The sequence below is a fragment of the Chelonoidis abingdonii genome, chromosome 4 (genome assembly GCF_003597395.2).
Source record: "Chelonoidis abingdonii isolate Lonesome George chromosome 4, CheloAbing_2.0, whole genome shotgun sequence".
NCBI classification, from domain to species: domain Eukaryota; kingdom Metazoa; phylum Chordata; order Testudines; family Testudinidae; genus Chelonoidis; species Chelonoidis abingdonii.
The window spans coordinates 68,809,112-68,831,362 of record NC_133772.1 but is presented as its reverse complement, the minus strand read 5'-3'; the positions used below and the strand labels follow the sequence as shown (position 1 = coordinate 68,831,362).

The following is a 22,251-nucleotide window of genomic DNA, read 5'->3' as shown; positions in this document are numbered from 1 at the left end:
TTAAATACATGTAGGATTACTCACGTATATAAAGTCATACAGATGCTTAATTATTTGCTTTAGGGCTATATATAGATTCAGGGGGTCTGTCCTTGGGGGTCCAGTTGCTGGATTGTGGAACATTTTAAATGTGCATTCTATAAGGTCTATACATCTAAACTTTAAAAGAAATAGAATTGTCAGATGAGGAACATTTTCCTGTCAAGTATTTTTATTTTAATAGACATTAATAGGTAGTATCAGAAATAGCTACTATTGCATTACTGCCTTAAATCTAGGTAAACATTAATACTGTATATAATTTTATACAGGCCACATCAGATGTGACAACTAGATTTCCTGTTATTATTAAAGAAAGTACTACATTTCCTGCCATGCATGGGCTTGATTGTTTATGTCATTTACATCAGTGTAAATCAAGTTAAAATTCAAGTCCTTTGAACTCAGTAGAGCCGCACTTGTGCAAAATGCAGTTGCAATCAGAATCAGGTTCTGTAATTTTAAAGCTTCATTGTTTCTCACAAGGAGTTGTGTGTGTGTGTGAGTGAGAGAGAGAGCAAATTAATTGTCTGTTTTAAGTATTTGGCATTAAGTTTTGCTATTTTTGTTTAAAATGTCTACACAACCTTGTATTAATTTTTTCTTTGGAATATCTGAGACTTCTTATTATAGAGAGGTAATTCATTTATTCGAAATGTTTGATAATAGTACTGTATTTACACTGTTGTTCTGCAGTCATCTGTCACAATCCTTGCTAAGAGATAAGAGCAATTTCAAGATGATCACCTGTGCAAAGTAAATCTTTTCCTCCTGTTAGAAGAAGGTCATTCATTCCCTATTGTCATTTTCTTCCAGCATGAAAATCAGCAGAGTGTTTCAAAAGGTACCCCCATTGTGTATATTAGCTTTGGGATATGCGAGTATTCATTATATCCTCACACCATGAAATTCATATTACTTGACCCAGATTCCAAGTCTCTGGAGTTGACCATTAAATAAAGTATTGTGCTCTTCAAATTATTGTCCCCACAGGTGCGCTATATAAGGTATGTGCATATACCAATGCACTTTTAATTGGAGATTTTTGTCATTACTGTCTGTGGGTCTGCACTTGTGCCCTACACTTTGTGCTCCAGTACCAGGGTATATAGGGAGAGGCAGACTTACAGTCACTCCAGTTCCTTTTCAGCTGCCTACAGCTTGAGCTGGAGTGTCAGTGTCCGCGACATAGCTCATTCATCTCTTACCTTATCTTGTTCATATTTCTTTGTTATTGTAGCATGCTTTGTTTAGTTTTAAATACAGTTTGTCCTTTTGGGGGTGTCCCCCACCTTATTTTCAGTCCAGGCCTACTTTGGTCTCTGTCTGTGGACTTTCCTGGGTTATGCAAAGATCCTGGGTTTTGCACCCAGCCAGACCTGCCACATCTCCTTTCCCTTCAGTGACAGGCATTCACCTGTCTTCTCTGCTTTGGAGAGTCTCACATCCCCTCTAAGTACAAGGTCTGATTTGCTTCAAAAGCAGATCCAGAGACCTGAGGGAGAACAAATTGAAACTGCTACTTATGGAGTGTTCATTGAGACTGGCAGGGTCTGAGATCCCCACCAAACATTGGCATCAACAGCTCAGAATGCTCTGGTGACTGTGCCAGCCTTGGCTCTGGTAAGCAAGGAACATATAGAGAGCCTTTGGAGTTTTTGAAATCCTCTGATACGAAGAGGCCCTATTTCTTAGAGAGGGAACCCAGAAGAGGGGAACGATCACCCTTAAAGCCAGGGAACAAAAAGGACGCATATCTCAGTGTGGGTACTGCTGAGAGTCCTACCTCCTGTGGTATTGATATTTTGGTACCATCCAAAAAGGCTTCCAGTTCAAAGAAGTCTACCAGCAAGCAACCCTGGGTGGCACCAGTGTTAGTACTGGAATTGGATTCTTCAAAATGCATTGACTCATTGAAAAACAAGGACTTGAATCATCCTCTCTACTGACCTCACAGAGTCACAGCAAGGAATGCACAGATTGCTCATCACTACCACCCCCAGTATTGTTCAACATGTTTACTCCCAAGGAACAATACCCAAAGTCACCAGCATCATTCAGGTTCCTCTCCCATGCAGATCTTCATATCCTGGAAAAATATGAATTCCCTCTGCTAAATTTTCCAATAGCTACCAACATTTGCTCTGGAGCCAGCCTAACCTCTGGTGCTACCACACCATCTCATGAAGACGCAGACTCCAATACCACTCTCTCCTTGGCCTCTGGTACTAACATCTGTAGCTCCTTCACTTGACATAGGAAACGATGTTTCCTCTGCATCCATCCAGGATTCCATCACCTTCCTATTTCAGCCTCCCTCCCTTGAGGTACATCCTGAGAATGAGACCACCCACAGTAGACACCTGATTCATCAGCCCTGGCAGGAGCACCCTGGGGTCCGACCCCTTTTGGTTATGCCCCATCACAGTGGGCTTTCTGGAATCCTTGGGTTCCCTATGGAAAACAGTTCTACATGGTATTGCTGTGTAAAAGGACCCTTCAAGACCAATAGCCACTGATGGGTCATGACCCTCTTACTCAGGAAGAACCTCCAGAAGAGCAAGAGCTAGATGTAGAAGAGTCACTATCATCCAATAAATTCTCCTTCTCACCAGATGAGGCACGTATGTGCCTCTTGCCATCCTGCACAGATGACTTCAAGGCCATTCAGAATGGCAGAGGCCTTGCAGATTCCATTGGAGGAAATGCAAGAACCTCAACACTCCTTGCTGGACATCCTCCAGATCACTTCTCAAGTCATGATTGCATTATCCATTAATGAAGCCTTATTGTCACTAGCTGACACGGTGTGGCAAACACCAGTGACCATCACACCCACTTCCAAATGGGCTAACCTTAACTCTTTGGTCATTAATTCTGTCAGCAAAAGAAATGGACAGTATTGGTCTAGATCAGGCCTCTCCAACAAGGAGCTTAGGTGCCTGGACCTTCTCATTTGTTAGAGTTATTCTTCAGCCACTCTACAATTCCCAGTTATTAACTATCAGGCTTTGATGGTAAAATATGACTTCTCAAATTACGTGAAATTCTCTCATTTTATTGATTATTTGTCTCAAGACTAGAGGGAGACATTTCAAGCTCTCATCACAGAAGGCCAGATGATCACTTAGACTTTCTTTCAGGCTTCCCTTGAAGCAGAGGACACAGCTTTGAATTCTGTGGCAATTGCTGTAGTCATGTGCTGTGTTGTGTCATGGCTCCAATCCTGTGGCCTGCCTAGGGAAGTACAGAATACCATGGAGGATCTTCCATTTGAAAGGTTAAGCTCTTCAGTGTTGTCATGGAGTGATCCCTCCACTCTCTCAAAGACAGAACAATTCAGCAATCTCTTGGCATCTATATATCTTCAACAAAGAGAAAATACAGTCAGTCACAAACTGCTCAACAGTCTCCCTCTGTCCACTACCAAACCTCCACGAGACAGACTGAACCACCCAGAAACAGATCATATTCCCTAAGAAAGGGTCATCTTCCACAGTGACATCAGTCAATGACTTCTTCTAAGTAACCATTTTTGATGCATTGGTTTAGGGACTCATCAACCTGGATCCTTTGCTGCACCAACCCATTCTTCATCAACATTATGCAGTCTGCCTCTCCCATTTTCTCCTTCCTGGGAGCTCATCACCTCTGACAGATGAAACCTAGATGTAGTTTCAATTCCATCCAGTTCACTTCCATCCATCCCTCTTACTCCCCTTCCACACTCCTCTTCTGGGACCCTTGTCACAATTGTCTCTTAACCAGGAGTTATATTCTCTCCTATTCTTCATTGGAAAAGAGTTCTACTTTATGATTCCCCAGAGAAAAGGAGGATGGAGACTGACTCTGGATCTCAGGATTTTAAAAATCTTTGTCCTCAGTCAGTGGTTCAGGATGATAACTTTGGCAGTGATAATTCCATTTTGGGATCTAGGAGACTGGTTCGTTGCCCTTGACCTCCAGGATGCATACTTTCATATATCTATGCAGCCTTTCCGCAGATAACTCCCATGATTCATCATTGGCAAAGACCCCTATCAGTGCCATGTCCTGACCTTTGCCCTTTCATCTGTCCTGAGGATCTTGACAAAAGTCCAATCAGCCATTGCAGTCCATCTTCATCAGATGGGAATAATTGTCTCCCCCTGTCTCAGCAACTGGATCTTGCTCCTTTCTCAAGGTATAGCTCACAACCAACAAGGCTCTATCCCTGTTCCACACTCTGGGCCTCCAACTCAGCATGGAGCAATCTGCTTTCGCACCTATACAATGAATAGAATCTGTTGCAGCCACCCTGGACACCACACTTGGCAGAGAGTACTCGCCTATGGACTGGTTTTCTATGATGTCCATCTTCATTTGCAAACTACAGCGGAACCTTCAAACTACAGCAGGGATATGACTTCAACTCCTGGGCCACATGGCAGCCTGTACATTCATAACATCCCTTGCAGGGCTATGCTCTCGGTGTCTCCAAGCATGGCACAGACATATCTACATCCCGGCCAAGCACAAGCTGTTCAAACCAGTGGCAATACCTTGGAGAATTCTTGAGTCCCTTGACTGGAGGAAGGATCTTCAAAAGGCCTGTGTGGAAGTTCGGTGTTTGCCTCTCTTCCCCCGCCCCCACAAATATCAGCACAAACCCCTCTCTGCTAGGTTGGGGCACCCATTTCCAAGAATTTTCAGGTCAAGGCAAATGGACCCTCAGCACTGTTATTCCTCTGTATCAGCATTCTGGATCTCAGAGTACTTGGGTATGCATGCTGTCATTGCCTACCCAGCATCAGAGGTCACCTGGTCAAAGTAATGCTGGACAACAGGGCTGCAATACATTATATAAAAGACCAAGGGGAGCAAGATCTCAGTCCTTATGCACAGAGTCCATAAAACTATGGAATTGGAGCATATCTCACGTCATAGAAATCTCAAAGGTTCACCTACTGTGGTTACGGAACACTGCAGCTGACTCCCTGAGCAGGGTTTTCCGTGAAGACCACAGAACAACACAGTATTTCAGGAAATTTGTCTCACCAGGGGCTCCTCAAAGATAAATCTTTTTGTGATACTGTTCAACAGGAAGTGCCGGCATTTCTGCTTGAGGGGAGGGCATCCTTCCAAGTCACTGGGAGATGCTCCTCTTGGCCTTGTGTCTGGCTTTATGCTTACTCTCTAATGCCATTGCTCCTTAAGTTCCTGAACAAGCTGAAATGAGAGATGGGTGTCCATCCTTAGAACACTATCATGGCCACCTAGGTCTGGCCAACACAGTTCCTGCGATGAGCTCTTTGCCTTCCTCTGACAGCAGACCTCCTGACCCAGGAATCCGGCACCAAAACTCACCCCAACATCTTGTCTCTCCACCTAAAGGGCTGGCTCCTTGATGACACTCTGACATAGAAGGAGACTGGTGTCTAGAGGTGCAGACAATGCCAATGGAAAGCTGAAAACCTGCCACAAGGAAAATTCACCTAGAGAGGTGAAATCGTTTCTGAGGCTGATTTGTCCAATGATCCATAATCTCCTCTTGGGTCTTTCCTCACGCGCATTTTCAATTACATGCTAAATTTAAAAGTCATGGCTCTATCGCTGACCTCACCTGAGGTTCACTTAGCTGCCATTACAGTGTTCCACTGTCCGACTGAGGGTGAGTTGTCGCTCACTCTAATGCTGCAAGATTCATTCTGTTCAACCTGTTTCTACATGTCAAAGAACCTACTCCACTTGGGGGCCTCAGCTTGGTCCTCAGTGTCTTGAGGAACCTTTTGGGAACCTGTTAATTTCTTCATTTGTGCTTCAAGACCTCATTCCTCATAACCATCACTTCAGCCAGATGGGGAGAACCAGGAGTGCTAATGGCTGGTCCACCATACATGGTGTTCTATTGTGATAAGGTTACTTTACATCCCCGTTTTCGCTTCCTACCTAAGGACTTCTCAGATTTCCAAATCAGTCAGGACATTCAACTGCCAATTTTTTACCCCAAACGTCTCAGAGAGGAAGCCATTCTCGTCAACATTGATAGGACTAAGCCCTTTAGGGCTTCTCCCAGACTTTAATTCTTTTACGGAAAGAATGAAAAGGCATCCAGTGTCCTCCAAAAGTGTACCAAAATGGGTGTCAGGACGCATCCTGGCATGTTATGAGACCTCTGGTGGGGTGTCACCCATTTAGTACAAATGGCCACTTCACCCAGGGCTCAATCTAACTCCATAGTTTTATCCAAGAATGTACCTATCTTGGACGTTGGCAAGGCTGTACTGAATTAATCTCCTCAACACCCTCGTCAGTATCTGAGGTACTGTTTGGAAATCACCTAACATGGAGCACCAGTAACTCAAAGGAGAGTTTACTTTCCTTGTACAGTATCAGAGGGGTAGCCGTGTTAGTCTGGATCTGTAAAAAGTGATAAAGAGTCCTGTGTCACCTTATAGACTAACAGATGTATTGGAGCATAAACTTTCATGGGTGAATACCCACTTCGTCAGACATATGCTTGTATAGTAACTAGCATTCTTTGAGGAGTGTTGTCCCGAAGGGTGGTCCACTGCCCACTCTCCTTCCCCTTTGCTTTGGGATCTTTGACTCTGGACTTCAAGGCTCAGAAGGAACTGAAGTAGTAGCAAGTTTGCCCTTCCCTATATACCCTCATACCGGAGCACAAGGGTGTGTAGGGCACAGGTGTGGGCCTGTGAACATGCTGACAAAAATCTCCAATCAAGAGACCATCCTGATGTAGCGCATCCATAGGGACTATACATCTTAAAGAACTCATTACTGTATAATATAAATACTTTCTCCTTTTTCCTTAGGAAGTATAACATTTATGAGTAATTAAAAAAATAAATTTTGAGACCCAGTTTACCAAAAATCTGAGCTTGTTATTAGTTCAGCGTCTTCAGTTCTCATTCTTTCCAGTTGCTGAGATTTATGATTTTATAACATCAGTGTTGCAGAAATGCAGTAGTATATTTAAAGGATTATTGTGTGGCCTTGGGAGTCATATGTGCACCTTGAGCTCTGTCTCAACAGTGGCTCCCTACTCCCATCCCCAGTAGTAATACCTGAGAATCACCTATACAGGGGATCCTGTGCAGGTGTTTTGGGAAGCAGAATTGGGCTTACTGTGCTGTGTTCATTTTCATTAGTGTGCCATTGTCTAAATAATCTTAGAATTTAAGTTTATTCCAGAGGAAAAGCGGTGAAAAAGCTAATGTTCCATTTGTCTTTCTCTTTTGTATTTAGTTTTAAGCATTGGTGAAGGTGGATTCTGGGAAGGCAGCACCCGAGGACTTGTTGGATGGTTTCCTGCAGACTGTGTTGAGGAAGTGCAGTGTAAACCAAACGAAAGCAAACCAGGTAAGCGAATACAATTCAGCAATAATTTGCACAGTAATAAATGAAACGTGTCTAGTTGAGCACTGAGGTGGACTAAATTAGAATATATTACATGGCCTTATTGTGCAACACTGGAAATTGAAGAATTAAATAAGGCTGAGCACTGGATTGAAAAAAAAAAAAAAAGATCGGTGAAGATGAGTTTATTGATCAAACTTTCCTGGTCTTTGTCCAAGCCAAACAATCTTTTTCAGAAAGCACTCTCCTGTAAAGTACAGGTTGGAAATGATTATAGACATTTTTAAGGGGTCACTATGTTGTAGTTTTATATTCTAATAATGTATGAAAAGTATCTCGCTGGTTGATTAAGCACTAGAAGGAAATTTAACTGTTGGCATCTCAAATTGGAATAGTGACAAAATATGTGTTAAATTGCCATTTATTATAATAATAAATCTTTTCACTACTTTGAGCCTTTAATAACTTTTTGAGGATGTAGCTATAATTAAGGGTCTAAAGATCTTCATAAACCCTAGTTTGCAGAGTTAGTGATAGAACTAAAAAAATCTAGGGATAAGTTTAGGATTTGACTGGAACCACTTTTAAAAAAAATTAGGAAGTGGGGAGTGAGTGCTGTATTTTTTAAAATAATACAGTAATCTAAAAAAAAATTAGTAGTTTGCAGGTTTCAAATGCTGGTTAATGTTTTTGAAAATTAAAACCAGAATTATTCTATGAAATGATGTTTGGCAAGAAACAATGAACAAATTTAGGTGCAGATTCTGCAATGAACTTTGCCTGGGCAGACCTGTGCCCATGGTAATCTCAGTGCAGGATCAGAACCTTAATCCTTCTGTTATTGTGTTCAGTTGCAGCTTTTGTGGCTTCTAAGGGATACGTAGCACAAAGGCCACTTAAACATGTTGCTGTACTGCTATTAACTGTTGTACAGAGAACTGAGTTCTCCATTACTATGTGGTTGTGCCATAAATAAAGCAAAGACAATTTTATTTAACCACAGTTTATGGTTCCAGGTATTACAGCGTTCATGAATCAAAAATAAATTGGCTACAATGTTTATTTAAAGAATAGTGCACCTAATGCATCATAGCTACTTTCCCTATTTTTAAGGGAATATAGACATGCTCATATATTCAGATTGAAAGCTCACTGTGAACTATAACAACTTCCAGCGTATATTAGTGATCTAATATGTATGGACTGGATACAATGGAATGATCTAAATGAGCTATTAAGGTGTGTTAGATCATTGACCTGTGAATTAAGAACTTCTTGAGGATGTAAAGACATTACAATATAATTTTTGTACTGGCATTCATACAAAAAGTATCAGTATTTCACAGATGGTTATAGTCTGCCCATGCACAATTTGTGTTCAAGTATCACCTTTGTGTAGACAGGATAGGCTTGAGAAGGAAACACTGATCCAGACTGCTGAAGAATTAACGAAAGCTGAAAACTGAGAGTCTTGTAGGATTTGATTATTTTACTATGTAAAGGAAGTGGTGGGATGAGGGTTCAGCGATAGGAGTTAGGGTACATCTACACAACCGGAAACAGTAAAGCTCCCAGTCTGGGGCGATAGAGTTGGGCAAGCAGGCTTGCACTAGCACTCTAAAAAATAGCTGTGTAGACCAGTGGTTCCCAAACTTGTTCTGCCACTTGTGCAGGGAAAGCCCCTGGCGGGCCGGGCCGGTTTGTGTACCTGCCATGGTCTGCAGGTTGAACTAATGGCGGCTCCCAGTGGCAGCAGTTTGCTGCTCCAGGCCAATGGGAGCTGCTGGAAGTGACGCGGGATGAGGGACATACTGGACGCGGCAGGTACACAAACCGGCCCGGCCCGCCAGGGGCTTTCCCTGCACGAGTGGTGGAACAAGTTAGGGAACCACTGGTTTAGACAGCACTTCGAAATGGGCTCTGAAGCCACTCTCCTCCGAAGAATACTTAAATATTCATTCGGACGGAGAGTGAATGTGAGTGGGAATGATCTCAAAGCACAGTGGCTTGCAGGTTAAGTTCCTGCTCCAATTAATATTTAAACATTTTATGCAAAATGGAACAGATTGATTGATAGATTGATACCAATCTAAAGAAAGAAAGATTGATACCAGAATACCCTATTGCCGTCACTGGGGAGATAAGTAATCTGGGTTCTAACCCTTGCTCCAAATCAGGCAGAGTTGGGATTTGAACCTGGGTCTCTCACATCTGGGACTACTCTAGCCATTGAGCTATAGGTAAGGTTAAGATTTTGTATTGGTTATTTTTTAGTAAAAATAACCGACCGGTTGTGGGCAATAAACAAAAATTCACAGAAGACCACAACCTGTCTGTGACATTTACTAAAAATAAATGGTGATGGGGAGAGAGAACTGAAGCCCAAGACCCATGGGTAGGGTTGGGGGGTGGGAGAATTGAGAGCCCAGGCCCCACTGTGGAGGATGGGAGGTCTCCAGCACCCGCGGCTGCCATAGCTTGGGACCCCAGGGCCAGTGGCGTCCGGTGGCTCGGGGCCCCTGCTGGCTGATATCTCTGGTCCTGCCACCCCAGGGCTGAAGCTGCCACAGAGGTCTCTGAAAGTCACAGAATCTGTGACTTCCGTGACAAAATCTTATCCTTAGCTATAGGGCATAAGGGCAGTGGTAGTACCATCACCACCACTTCTCTGGAGAAAGGAGTGACCTGATTTAGGCACCTAACTCCAAGAGAGGATTAATAGCTGTGAATCCCAAGCAAAGATAGCTGCCTCTCTCCAGCTCAGATTTAGAGTGCCTAACTCCCTTTGAGAGACAACCCCTTGTAATGATCCACAGGTCTCAAACCCAAGTCCACAGGATTTATGTGAGAGGCCACATTCTAATCCTCCATCTGTCAGCCAGGTGGCAACTGCTGACCTAGGAAAGTCCATCCCTGAGGTCCAATTGGTGGAGTTCCAGAGTGGGTGATTAGCCCACTTGACCCTACTTATGCTAGCAGCAGGAACAGGAAGCTGTTCGGACAACTGGGCTCCACTCTGCCCTGGCTGTTTAAAGGACATTAGCTAAGAAGTGTCACAAACTTGCACAAGTTGTGAGAACTCACACCATAGACTGTGCAAAGGAGCAGAGATTTCATGTCAGGTCTTTAGAGAGAAAAACGGATTCTCACAGTGTCCCAAATTGCACTGCAGAATTCAGCACTCTTTTTTTCATCCAACCGCACAGTAACGGATTTTGTTCATAGCTTTTTCTATAAATGGGATCTCAGAACATTTCTTCAAATAACCTGCCTTCTCCATTAAGTTTAGATAATAATGTTTAATAATAGCTTGTCACTGGCATGCCACAGATGAGCGAAAGAGAGCTTATTTGTGGAAAAACAAACTGCAATTAAACATTACATTCTCAATAAAATGGTTTGGGCAGACCGTCCTTGCCATGCTGATATAAAATCTCCCTCCTACAGACAACATGTTCACACCTTGGGCAGCCATATCACTATTGAGACCCTTGCATAGGAGTGGACTAGACATTGTGAAACCACCAGTGCTGCCTGTGACTGTTTTTTTTTCTTCTTCCTCTCATGTGCCACAGCTGGAAGTCTGCCCCAATGCAAGAACTGTCCTCAATGACTCTAGCCCAGATTAACACGGTCTGAGGCTCTATGCACATCATGACATGGCTCTTCCCAGTTGCTTCCTCCCTGTGCTATGGTTTTGGCGAGGGTCCCCAGAACAGTGGGTTTTGAAATTTATGAGAATGCATGAGGCAGTTCACCTCTCATAGAGCTGTTGGTTCAGACTATCTGCACACTTAGGCAGATGTCACTGCATTGGTTACACCTGAGTCATGTTTTTAAACATTTCTTCACTATCATGGGACCTGGAAAATGTTTTTAAAATGAAAATTCAGATTTGTCCTTCATCTCATGACTCCTGAACCTAAGCTTTATACACAGGCTATAATGGCCTTGCAGGGACTTCAGTTGAAGCTGCAATTGCTGAGCGCCTCTAAAGAATCAGATTTCACTGTGGGTGTCTCATGTTTGGCACCCAAAATAGTGGATGCTTTTTAAAATTTGGCTTAAGTGACTTTCTGAAGGATGTAGGGGAGGCAATATTGGATCTAGAATTAGAAATGAGGAGTTTCTGGCAAGCAGTCTTGTTCCCAGAACCACTTCTTTGAATAAGGTCAGTTGGAAGTTCATTTCTCAATGAAGGAAACTTGAACACTGGTACAATAAAAGTAAGATCCTTCTATTCCTGTAGCAATTGTTGACCAAGCAGACACTCAGCTTGATTGCATTTCTCTGGTTGCAAAACTAGTGATGGCACATTTGATCAATTCCAGACATTCAGAGAATGTTCTAGGCGTCAATGGGCTGAACCCAATTAATTCTGTCATAAACTGGAAATGGGGAGAGACAGAGCCCCTTGTCTCTGGTTAGCAGACACAGCAGGAGCTTCAACCATCTCTGTAATTGTCTAAAGATCAAACAAATGATAGATATGAGCCCTTAACATCTTTCATCATAAAAACACTCCACAGCTCAGCTCTGCCCTTAATTTCAATATGATATAAAATGTTGACATGCTAAAGATTTGTCTCGTATACTCCATATCTATGGCCACATGAAGTCACGGGACCTCCTCATCAACCTTCTCCTGGTATTGGCCATGTATCAATCAAGGAGGAAGGGGTTAGATGCAGGGAGTGGGGGGTGGAGGTGTCATGCAACTTGGACTGTGGGGCTCAATTCTGTGCACTTGTCCATTTACATGTCCAGGCAGAGTTCCTCTGGGTGCCATCCACTAGCTCTCTGGGCTCTTTCTAGGAGTGGGTGCTGTCCCCAGTGGGTCTGTTTGGTGTCCCCCTCTGGTACCCTGAGTGTAAATCTATGACCTTCACTCCCATGCCTGTTATTCATTTGTTGTCCCTGGAATCAGCTGATCCCTGTTTTTTTTTCTTTTTTTCTTTCTTTTTTTCTGGTCCTTCCCCTCTGAATGGAGGGGCAGGGGAGGTCCTTTTAGCTAGATAGATCCCCTTTGTGCATCCATCATGTACATGGGACCAAATAGGCTTAGATGGAAAGAAAAGAAATAAGAATGAGGGGGAAAGGGGATACTGGGGGCACACAGACCTTCTGGAATGAGGGGCGGCACACAACCTCGGGCGGGGAGAGGGAGGAGGAGGAGGAATTGGGAGAGCACCCGGGGGGGAATCAGAGCCCTTGGCATGGGAAGAAGGGGGCACACTGAGCTCCTCACATGGCATGGAGGTCAAATAGGAGTCCTGGTATGGGGATAGGAGGAGATAGAGGGCACCAAGAGCCCTTGTCATGAGGGAAGGGAGTGAGGTTTGAAGGGAATCACTGAAATAGAGGGGGATGGGAGGGTAGAACAGGTGGAGCAATGAACCTGGCCAACAGAAGCAATAAAATATATGACCCTTTAGTATATAAATTACTCCATATTATATGACCCTTGGTAGTTTATTAAATAGTGGTGGGTTTTTTCTATGAAAGTCCTGAAAACAATTTTATCTGTATATAAAGGTCTGTTCTACAAAAGGATATTAAATAGTACCAGAAGCAAAATGTGCACTTGGAATATTATTTGTGGATGTCAAAACACTATACACAGTAATCTCATGCAAGGATACTGTACACCAGTCTTGTGACTTGAAAAAAAAATCTTAGGAATATGATTTAAACCATATTTACATAAGCTATTGGTGTTAACTTAGAGCTGTCCTACATTAGAACATGGAAAAAAATCTTTCATTCTTTCATATCTGGGTAGACTGGGAGCAGTGATATGGGTAAGGGGACTAGATTGGAGGTGTGTTGGCAAGTCAGTCAACAAAAAAGCAGCTGATTTAGCAGCTCAATGCACTAATGTTCAACAGTTCTGACAAGCCTCTGTAGCTGAGACTGCAGTATCAACTCTATGATAACAAACAGCAGTTTGAGAAAGGGCTTCTAGTGAATTCATGGCTCATGAACTGGGTTGACAGTATAGGTAATGCAAAGCCTCAGTTTACTTACCCACCAGGTCAAACATTGAACAGTGTATGCTTCCCACTCAACCCTGCCAATGTAATCATCTCTGATCGAGTGAGTCTCTACAGGTGAGAGATGTATCTGCACTTATTCAGTCACTGGTCTTTCTAGCGAGTTAACAAAAATGTCTGTTATGATGGTAATATTTGTGAGGTGAAAGCCTGTCCACTGCAAGATGAACTGAGCAGGGCCTCCCAGAGGATTCAGGGGGCCTGGGGTCTTCGATGGTGGGTCCCGGGGCAGAAGGACCCCTGCCGCGGGTCTTCAGGACATTTCAGCGGTGGGTCCCGAGCAGAAGGCCCCTCCGCCGCCGAATTGCCACCAAAGACCCGGAGCGGAAGAAGCTCCGGGGGCCCGGCCCCGCAAGAGTTTTCTGGGGCCCGTGGAGCGAGTGAAGGACCCTGCTCCAGGGGCCCTGAAAAACTCTTGTGGGGGCTCCTGTGGGCCTTGGGGCCTGTGGCAAATTGCCCCACTTAACACCCCCCCCTCCTGTCTGGGCAGCCCTGGAACTGAGACTACCAGCCTGTTTTCCACAGTTCACTTAATATGCCTCAAAGTATAGTGGTTTTCTTTCACTAATGACGACTTGAGTTAAGTTCATAGGTGTAACCTAGAAGTATGAAGATTCTTTTTTTCCCTGAATAATCTCCTAATCCATCTAATTCCCCTGAACATCATGGAACTATATGAGGATTAAGTCTTATTTAGACGGAAACATGAAAAATAACCCAAACAAATCTAAGTCTGTGGCTTCTGAGAAACAAAATGTGGGCCCAAGAATTTTGTTTTTAAGCATACATCTGAATTTAATGTCAATTATATCTTTTAACTTGGAAGACGTACATTTTTATTAGTATAATTGTTGGGCTATCCCTACTTCTCAGCTGAGATGCACCTCAACGTTTTCACTCTGATTTTCACGGTTGCTAAGAGCCACTTATGAATGTCTCTAATCAGCTGGAAAAGGGCAGTACAATTCCTTAAAGAACTGAAATAAACTAAAAATAAATATGAACTAAAGAGAAATATAAAAATAAGATCAAACAATAGGCTACTCTTTGGACATTATACTTTTCAAATAGAGCTGGGATTGTTGTAGTAGTGAGTCAGTCACATAAGCAAGTGTCTTCCCTTCCATGATTCTTTCTGCCCCTTAACTCAATGTCCACTTAGCTTCTGTATAGAAGAGTACAAATTCTTCAGTGTCTCAGAAAATCCAAGTGCAGGTGTGCTATTTTCATGCTCCTAATAAGGCTGGGCTTTGACATTTTCCATTAACCTTCCCATTTTATCTAATTTTCAAAAGTAATCTTTAATGTATGGGATCATTTGTCATGGCAGCAAAAATGCAGGTAGTAATCATAAATATAAAATATGTAAAATTGCTTTCTGAGCTGCTGCTACTTAGAACAACCAAGAAAGTATGAGGCAGAGAGGGTGACGACAAGTCATCATGTCTCAGTGGGTCATAGCTGAGAATACCAGATTCAGGACAAATGGGCTAGACCAACCCCAAACTCCTCGTTATTCTTCCATGTGATAAAGCAATCCTGTAACAAAAGTAAACTTCTGTCTCACTACGCTGGTTAACAAGAAGTTAGAAATGCAGTCTTCTTAGGTATTCCAGCCCTTGTTTCACCACTCGAACACTAGACTTAATGATGAGTAGTTATTTAAAACCAATTTCATCAAACAAAAGGTTCTTCTAATCCTAAGAGACCAACCACATAGTCAGGTCAATATATAGCTCAGATCTTACCCAATAATCACACTGTTGCCAATCCTTCATATCTAAAGGTTTATTTATAAGAGAAAAGAAAGAGGAGAGAGTTAAAATGATTAAAGGAACCAAGTACATAAAACCACTGCAGAGTTCTTGTATCAGGTTTGAAGTAGCGATAGCATAAACTGCTGGCTTGTAAAGTCTTTGGTAACTTCCAAAAGATTAGAATGTCCTCAGCCCAGGGGTGAAAGTGAGCCGGTATGGGCCGGTACAGCATACCGGTAAGAACTTACACTGGCCCATACCCAGGCCACAGCAGCATTTTAATGTCCCTGCCCCTTTTGCCTCCCCCGTCGGCAGCCCTGCTGGTAGGGTCTGTACTGGCAGGGCTGCCAACAAGGGAGGCAAAGGGAGCAGGGAAGTTAAAGCACTGCCATGGCAGTGCTTTCAGGACGGTCCTTTGCTGCAGCAGTGCTTTAACGTTGCTGTGCCTCCCCACCCTCATCGGTGGCCCTACCAGCAGGGCCATTGACGAGGTCGGGGGAACAGCAGCAATGTTAAAGTGCTGCCACGGCAAAGGACCCTGCAGCACTTTGATATCCCTGCCCCTTTTGCTTCTCCTCAGCTGCTGAGGGCGGCGGGTGGGGGGCGCAAAGGGAGCAGCTGTGCTGGAGTCGGCAATTTAAAAGGGCCCAGAACTCCAGATGCTGCTGCTGCAGCAGTGGCATCCAGAGCCCCGGGCCCTTTAAATCACTACTGGAAGTGCTGGCAGGGGGATGCTGAGCCCCAGCCCCACCCCTTCTGTCTGAGACCCCACCCCTTCCATTAAGTGTCCGGAGTTACTTTCACCCCTGCCTCAGCCCATTGGTTGGAATGCTCCTTTTAGTGGATGTCCATAGTCCAGAGATCAGAGAAGGAAAGAGGCAAAATGGAGATACTTCCTGGGCTTTTTATACCTTCTCCTATGTGGAGGGATGCTCTCAGTCTTAGTTTGTGAAAATTTACAGAAAGAAGATGGAGTCCAGATCAGGTCACATGCCTTTGCATGTTTGAGTCATAGGAGCATCCATTATGCATATTCTGGCTAAAACATCCACAGGAAGGCCCACTGGGCAAGGACAGGCTTCTTCTATGGTCCGTTTTGAAAGCTGTGTATTCTTTAGTGGACCATCAACTTGAATAGTCCATTCATAATGTGCTGGCCAGATTGGATGAAAATTACCTTGTGTGTGTTACCTCAGGAGCAAACATATTTGAAATACTGGTACACAGTCAATATTCATAACTTTAGATACAAAGATGATACAGGCGTACAAACAGGATAATCATATTTGATTGTAACTTTTCCATTGCTACCTTAAATGACATATTTCATATAAAATTTGTGGCAATTTTGTAACAGTGGTAGCAACAATGATAGATATGGTCATATTTTAATCATACAACATCACACAAATTTGTGTGTGTGTATAGAACTGCCTTCTGAACTGCTGCTTAGAAAACCAAGAAGATATGAGGCAGAGAGGGTGATCACAGAGTGAGGTAAGCCTGTGAGGAGTTAAGACTTCAATTTCTGGCCTGTTACAGTATGCTTCAGGCTAAATCAGAGTTTAAGAGCACCATCACTGTTATGCACTGCGTGAACACTCTAGGAATAATATTTTACCATTATATCTTCAAAGCACTATATAAATATTTATTTAACTAAATCATTAAAGCAATAATCCCACTCTCAAACAGATTTTCCATATAATAATTTATTGTGTTGCTAATGTCTCCATTGGTCTAACTTGTGCTAATTTGTAAAACAAATAAATTAGAGAAGAATATGTTCTAATTGTAGAATCATAGAACTGTAGGATTGAATGGGATCCTTTCCTGTAGTACTCCTACGTAGGTGGTCATTCCTCATTTTATATTTGTGCATTTGCTTATTCCTTCCTAAGTGAAGTACTTTGCATTTGTCCGTAGTGAATTTTATCCTATTTATTGCATACCATTTCTCCAGTTTGTGAAGACATTTTGAATTCTAATACTGTCCTGCAAAGTGCTTTCAATCCCTCCCATCTTGGTATTGTCTGCAAACTTTTAAGTGTATTCTCCATCCCATTATCCAAATCATTTATGAAGATATTGAATAGAAATGGACCCAGAACAGATCCCTGCAGGACCCACTTGATATGCCCTTCCACCCTGACTGTAACTATTGATAATTACTGAGTATGGTTTTCCAACCAGTTGTGCACCCACCTGACAATGGGTTCACCTAGACTTTATTTCCCTAGTTTACTAATGACAGGGTCACATGAAACCGTATCAAAAGTCTTAATAAAGCTTTAGTGAAGACACTACTTTGCCAGTGAGAGAGCTTTTCCTGTCACCAATCCTATCGGATGGTAGTCAACCACCTCCCTGAGAGGCAGAAGCTATGTTGGCAGGAGAAGCTCTCCCATCAACATAGCACTTTCTATGTGGGGGGGTTGGGTTGTTATAACTACATCACGCAGGGGTATGGATTTTTCACACCCCTGAGCAACATAGTTATACTGATATATATCTGACCTACGTGAATAGTGTAACTCAAATCAACGTAGCTTAGATCCACTTCCTGTGGGGCCCACAATATGCTCTCCCATCGACTCCCTGTACTCTTCTCAATCTGGTGGTATACTGGAGTTGACGAGAGAGTGATCTGTGGTCAATTTAGCAGGTCTTGACTAGATCCGCTAAATCACCTCTCAATGCATTGATCACCACTCGTTGGTCCCCCAGTAAGTGTAGACAAGCCCTAATTCTGAACTTATTCTTTCCCTATTTTACCCTCAGATTCTATCACATTTACACTGATGTGTGTACTATGTTACTCATCCAATCACTGCTAACCTTTCTTGGTGAAAACTGAAACAAAAAAGGCATTTTACACTTCAGCCATTGCTGTATTTTCTGCTATTGTCTTTCCCTCTTCATTGAATAATGGGCATACTCTTTCCTTGGTTGTCTTCTTGCTTCTAGTGTATTTGTAAAATGTTTTCTTCTTACTGTTTATGTCCCCAGCAAGTTTAATCTCATTTGTACATTGGTTTTCTAATTTTGTCCCTACATGCTTGTGTTTGGGTTTGCTTTTGTTTGTTTGTTTGTGTTTTTTGATAGCAAGAGGATGGGTGAGATATCTTTTATTGGACCAACTTCTGTTGGTGAGAGAGACAAGCTTTTGAGCTTATACAGATCTCTTCTTCAAGTCTGGGGAATGTACTCAGAGTGCCACAGCTAAATAGAAGATGGAACAGATTGTTTAGCATAAATAGATAAAACAAATTCCAAGGAACCATTCAAGGTGAAGTGGCAGTTAACATCTCTTTACTCATGGGGGTTGACGGTAAGGTTGGGTGGATGTTTTGTGGGTTATAGATTGTTGTAATAAGCTATAAATCCAGTGTCTCTACTCAGTCCATGATTTTTAGTGTCTAGCAAAGTTATGTATTTAAGGTCCTGTCCCTGCCAGCAGGTATATGGGATCTTGGGGAGCAATTACCACACAGGTGGGGTGCCAATTAATTTCTTTATTAAAGGAAAAAGAAAGTGGTGGGAATTTAATAATAAAATACGATGGGATGGGGTGTATAGGGTGTTTACAATAGGCAATGATGTGGGGGGTTTCTTATTGATACAGTGTAGGCCAGTTCTAACAGTGGGGTACAGTAAGGTGGGTTCAGCACATATGGATACAGGACAGTATACAACTCACTTATACTAAGGAAAATTCCAATACATGTGGAAGCAAAACGCACCAAAAAGAAATGGCAAAATAACGCTAGCTTCTAATATAAATGGTCATATTAGGATAGGAATGTATTAAGTGGTGTGGTGGCTTATAAACTACAAAATGTAACCAATGGTATTAATGTAAATATAAGTATATCGAGCATATGGGTGATAAGTGAATTATGCAATGCTAGAAAATTCTGCTTAATTGTGAGAGGCTGTATGCAAGAGTTCCCTAAAGCTGGGTTAAGGAACCAGGGGCTCGGGAGGAGTGAATGATAGTGGAACTGATGAGAGGAGAAGTGCCGGTGGAACAGGAGACATTGAAGCCCTGCAAGTAAGACATGGGCTAGAGGAAGGTTTAGCAGCACGGGGGGGAGATATGAGCGGAGAAAAACAGACAATTATATCAGGGAATAACAGCAAGGGGTTTGGGAGTTGGTGGCAGCAAAGAGTTTGTAAAGAGAGACACGAGAAGCCCAGCGGGGGGGATTGGAGCAGAGGAAAGAACAGACAAAGTTAGTCCGAGGAGAGCGCAAAAAACTTATCTATCTTAACCAAAACTAGCAAAACAACAAATATCACAATCCAAGCAAACATAACAAGCAACTATACGCACAACAGAACAGCAAACTATAAAAGGCAGGAAACTACAAGCTTACATCTAATACCGGCGCATCAAAGAACAAGGCAGGTGAAACTACAAGACTCTATAATTCTTAACAACGATAACTTATTAACTAAAAAACAAACCTATGGTGCACCTCAATGCTATGGAAGTTCACAGAGGCGCAGAGTGGTATTGCCATGGATGGCTGGCTGCCGCCGTGGTAAGCTGCAAGCAGATAGCCCCGAGGCAAAGCCCACAGGAGCAGAATAGCAGCAAGCACAAATTATTTTAGCAGCAAAGGCGCAGAGAGTTTAGGAAGGTTTTGAGACACAGACCAGGTGTGGGGCGTGGGGGTTTGGAGTGAGCTTTGAGTCTGTCTGGGGAGACAGAGCAGCAGCTAAAATAATAAAAATAAAAGGATGAAGAGTTTCACAGAGGGATTCTCCCAGCCACAAAGGACGCAGCAAGGTAAAGCAGCAAGACATAAGAAGCGCTAAAGTACGGTCTCAATAATCAGTGAGATCCTCAGGCAGCAATTCGTTTTTCATGGGGTGGGTTCAAATACGGGGTAATGCTCAAAATAAAACGCAGTGGAGAAAGGACCCGAACCTGCAGATCAGAACCAGGACAATGCAGGACCTTTCGATCTTAGTTTTAAAATGTTGGTTTTTAAAGGCAAACACGAACCCAGGTTTAACAAGGTAATAACAGGAACTCACTTGACCAGGGCAGTGGTCCCACTTAGCAACAAGTGGCCATCCCTTGAAGAGGGCGATGGTCCGTGGTAAACTTGTTAAAGGGGCCCTCCCTTGAGAAGGCAGTGGCCCTGGTAAACAACTGTAACAGCAGGGGAAGGGGGCCACAGAGAGAATAAATGGAGTATGGGGAAAGCTGTAAGAAAAACAAAATGCGAAGATGGGGATAGTGTAACAACAGGTCCCAGGCTCATAGAGTTGAAGAGTGGCTTCAAGTTTTCCATGGAGGATGAAGACTAAGATGTTAGATTAGAGTAATTGCTTTGCAAAAAAGCCTTCACCACTGTGATATGGGGCTGTTGTCTTTATATTTTTCCATGCGAGTTCATGTAAGAGCATAGTGCTTTATTGTATCACCCATGAGCTGTTACTGGTGAGGTGTGCCACAGTGTGTGATAGGCATGGTTAACTTGCTAGACACTAAAACCATGGCTGAATAAGACACTGGATTTTATGCTTATTTATCAAATCTTTTACCCAACTAAAAACGTGTCCCCCAACCTTTCTTTTCATCCTGTGACTGAGGCTTTGTTAACTGGCCACTAACTCCAATGTCACTACATAGTGGTAACTAAACTACTGCCTAAATAACTGTAACGATTTGTAGGTTGTCTGTGAAACATTCTGATACATTTCCAGACCTGAAGAAGAAGCATGGGAATTAAGCTCAAATCTATTCTCTCTTCACGACCAACAGAAGTTGATCTGGAGAACATTTTTACCTCATCCACTTGTCTGTCTATACCTGGCCCACACAGTCTAAAATTCTTGTTTTTTTTATACCATTCCTTTGTAACTTAACATAGTTGCATCATTTTTGTATGATCTTTTTGAGTTTTCAGGTCTTTGGTAGCTCTCAGGTGAAGCCATGTGGTGTCTTATAGATTCATGAAGACTTTAAGTCAAGGGAATAGTCACTCACCCTAGTTCCTGAACTCCTGCAACCAGCGGCCACACGATCTCACCCTCCCATCCACTCCTTAAAAATCTAACAATGAATCTGAGTTATTGAATCCTTGAATTGTGGTTTTGAAGACCAAACATCAAGCTGCAGAGAAACTCCAGAAAGTGACCGTCCTCCATGCTCTAGAGGATGGCGAAAACCTCCAGGGCTCCTCTGCCATCTGCCTGCGAGGAAAATTCTCACCCCACTATGGCGTAGTTCAAACCCTGAGCATGGGCAAGGTTACTTACCCATAACTACCACAGCACCAGGAAAGAATTCCAGTCTCTGTGTGCTCCGACAGATCCACAACCATCTAACAGTCATCACATACTGATGAATAGACCAATGGGGCATACCTTTTACCTGCATGATTGACACAAAAATCTTGCCCAATCAGCATACCATTAAAATTGCCCCCATGCCCAAAAATAGGCATCCCATCATACCCCATCCCTCCATGAAAACTTATTCAAGCCTAGTCTTGAAGCCAAGATATGTTTTGCCCCCACATTTTCCCCTGGAAAGCTGTTCAGAATTCAACTCCCGCTTAAGTAGAATCGCAATCTAATTTCATAGTCTTAAATCTATATCCATTTATTACATTGCGTGTGTCCACATTGGCCACTAAGCTTAATATATTCCTCCACGCCTCATGATTTACCTCTGATACATAATTCCAATTTTTCTGTAAATTTAATCATCTGACAAGCCTAAATCGCAAAGAAAGAGCTGAATTTTTCTATATCAATTCGATCGGAACACTCATACCGGGAAGTTATACAATTGGATGAAGTGTGATTCACAGAATAAGGCCCCTGCTGCAAATCATGTGTACAGTGATGTAACTTTAAACCGCTCTTGGGGTAAAATGGAGGCCAGCACATTAGACCTAGCCAGCCGTGAGATATATAGCCCCCTGGCAGTAAAAGTCACTTAAGTCAATGTCAGAACGCAATACCGCCAAAGTACAAAGAAAATAAATGTCTTTGCAAGGAATTGGGGCCTTCATGGACAA

General features: G+C 42.9%; 1 protein-coding gene across 4 annotated transcripts in view; it reads left to right on the top strand.

Annotated features, from left to right (window-relative positions):
- Nucleotides 1-22,251, top strand: part of SHANK2 (SH3 and multiple ankyrin repeat domains 2) — a 673,265-nt gene that overhangs the window by 325,414 nt on the left and 325,600 nt on the right. For all 4 annotated transcript variants that reach the window (XM_075065249.1, XM_075065248.1, XM_075065253.1 and 1 more), the window contains one exon: nt 7,288-7,401. In XM_075065249.1, the coding sequence (XP_074921350.1) occupies nt 7,288-7,401 (114 nt within the window). The remainder of the gene's footprint in view (nt 1-7,287; nt 7,402-22,251) is intronic.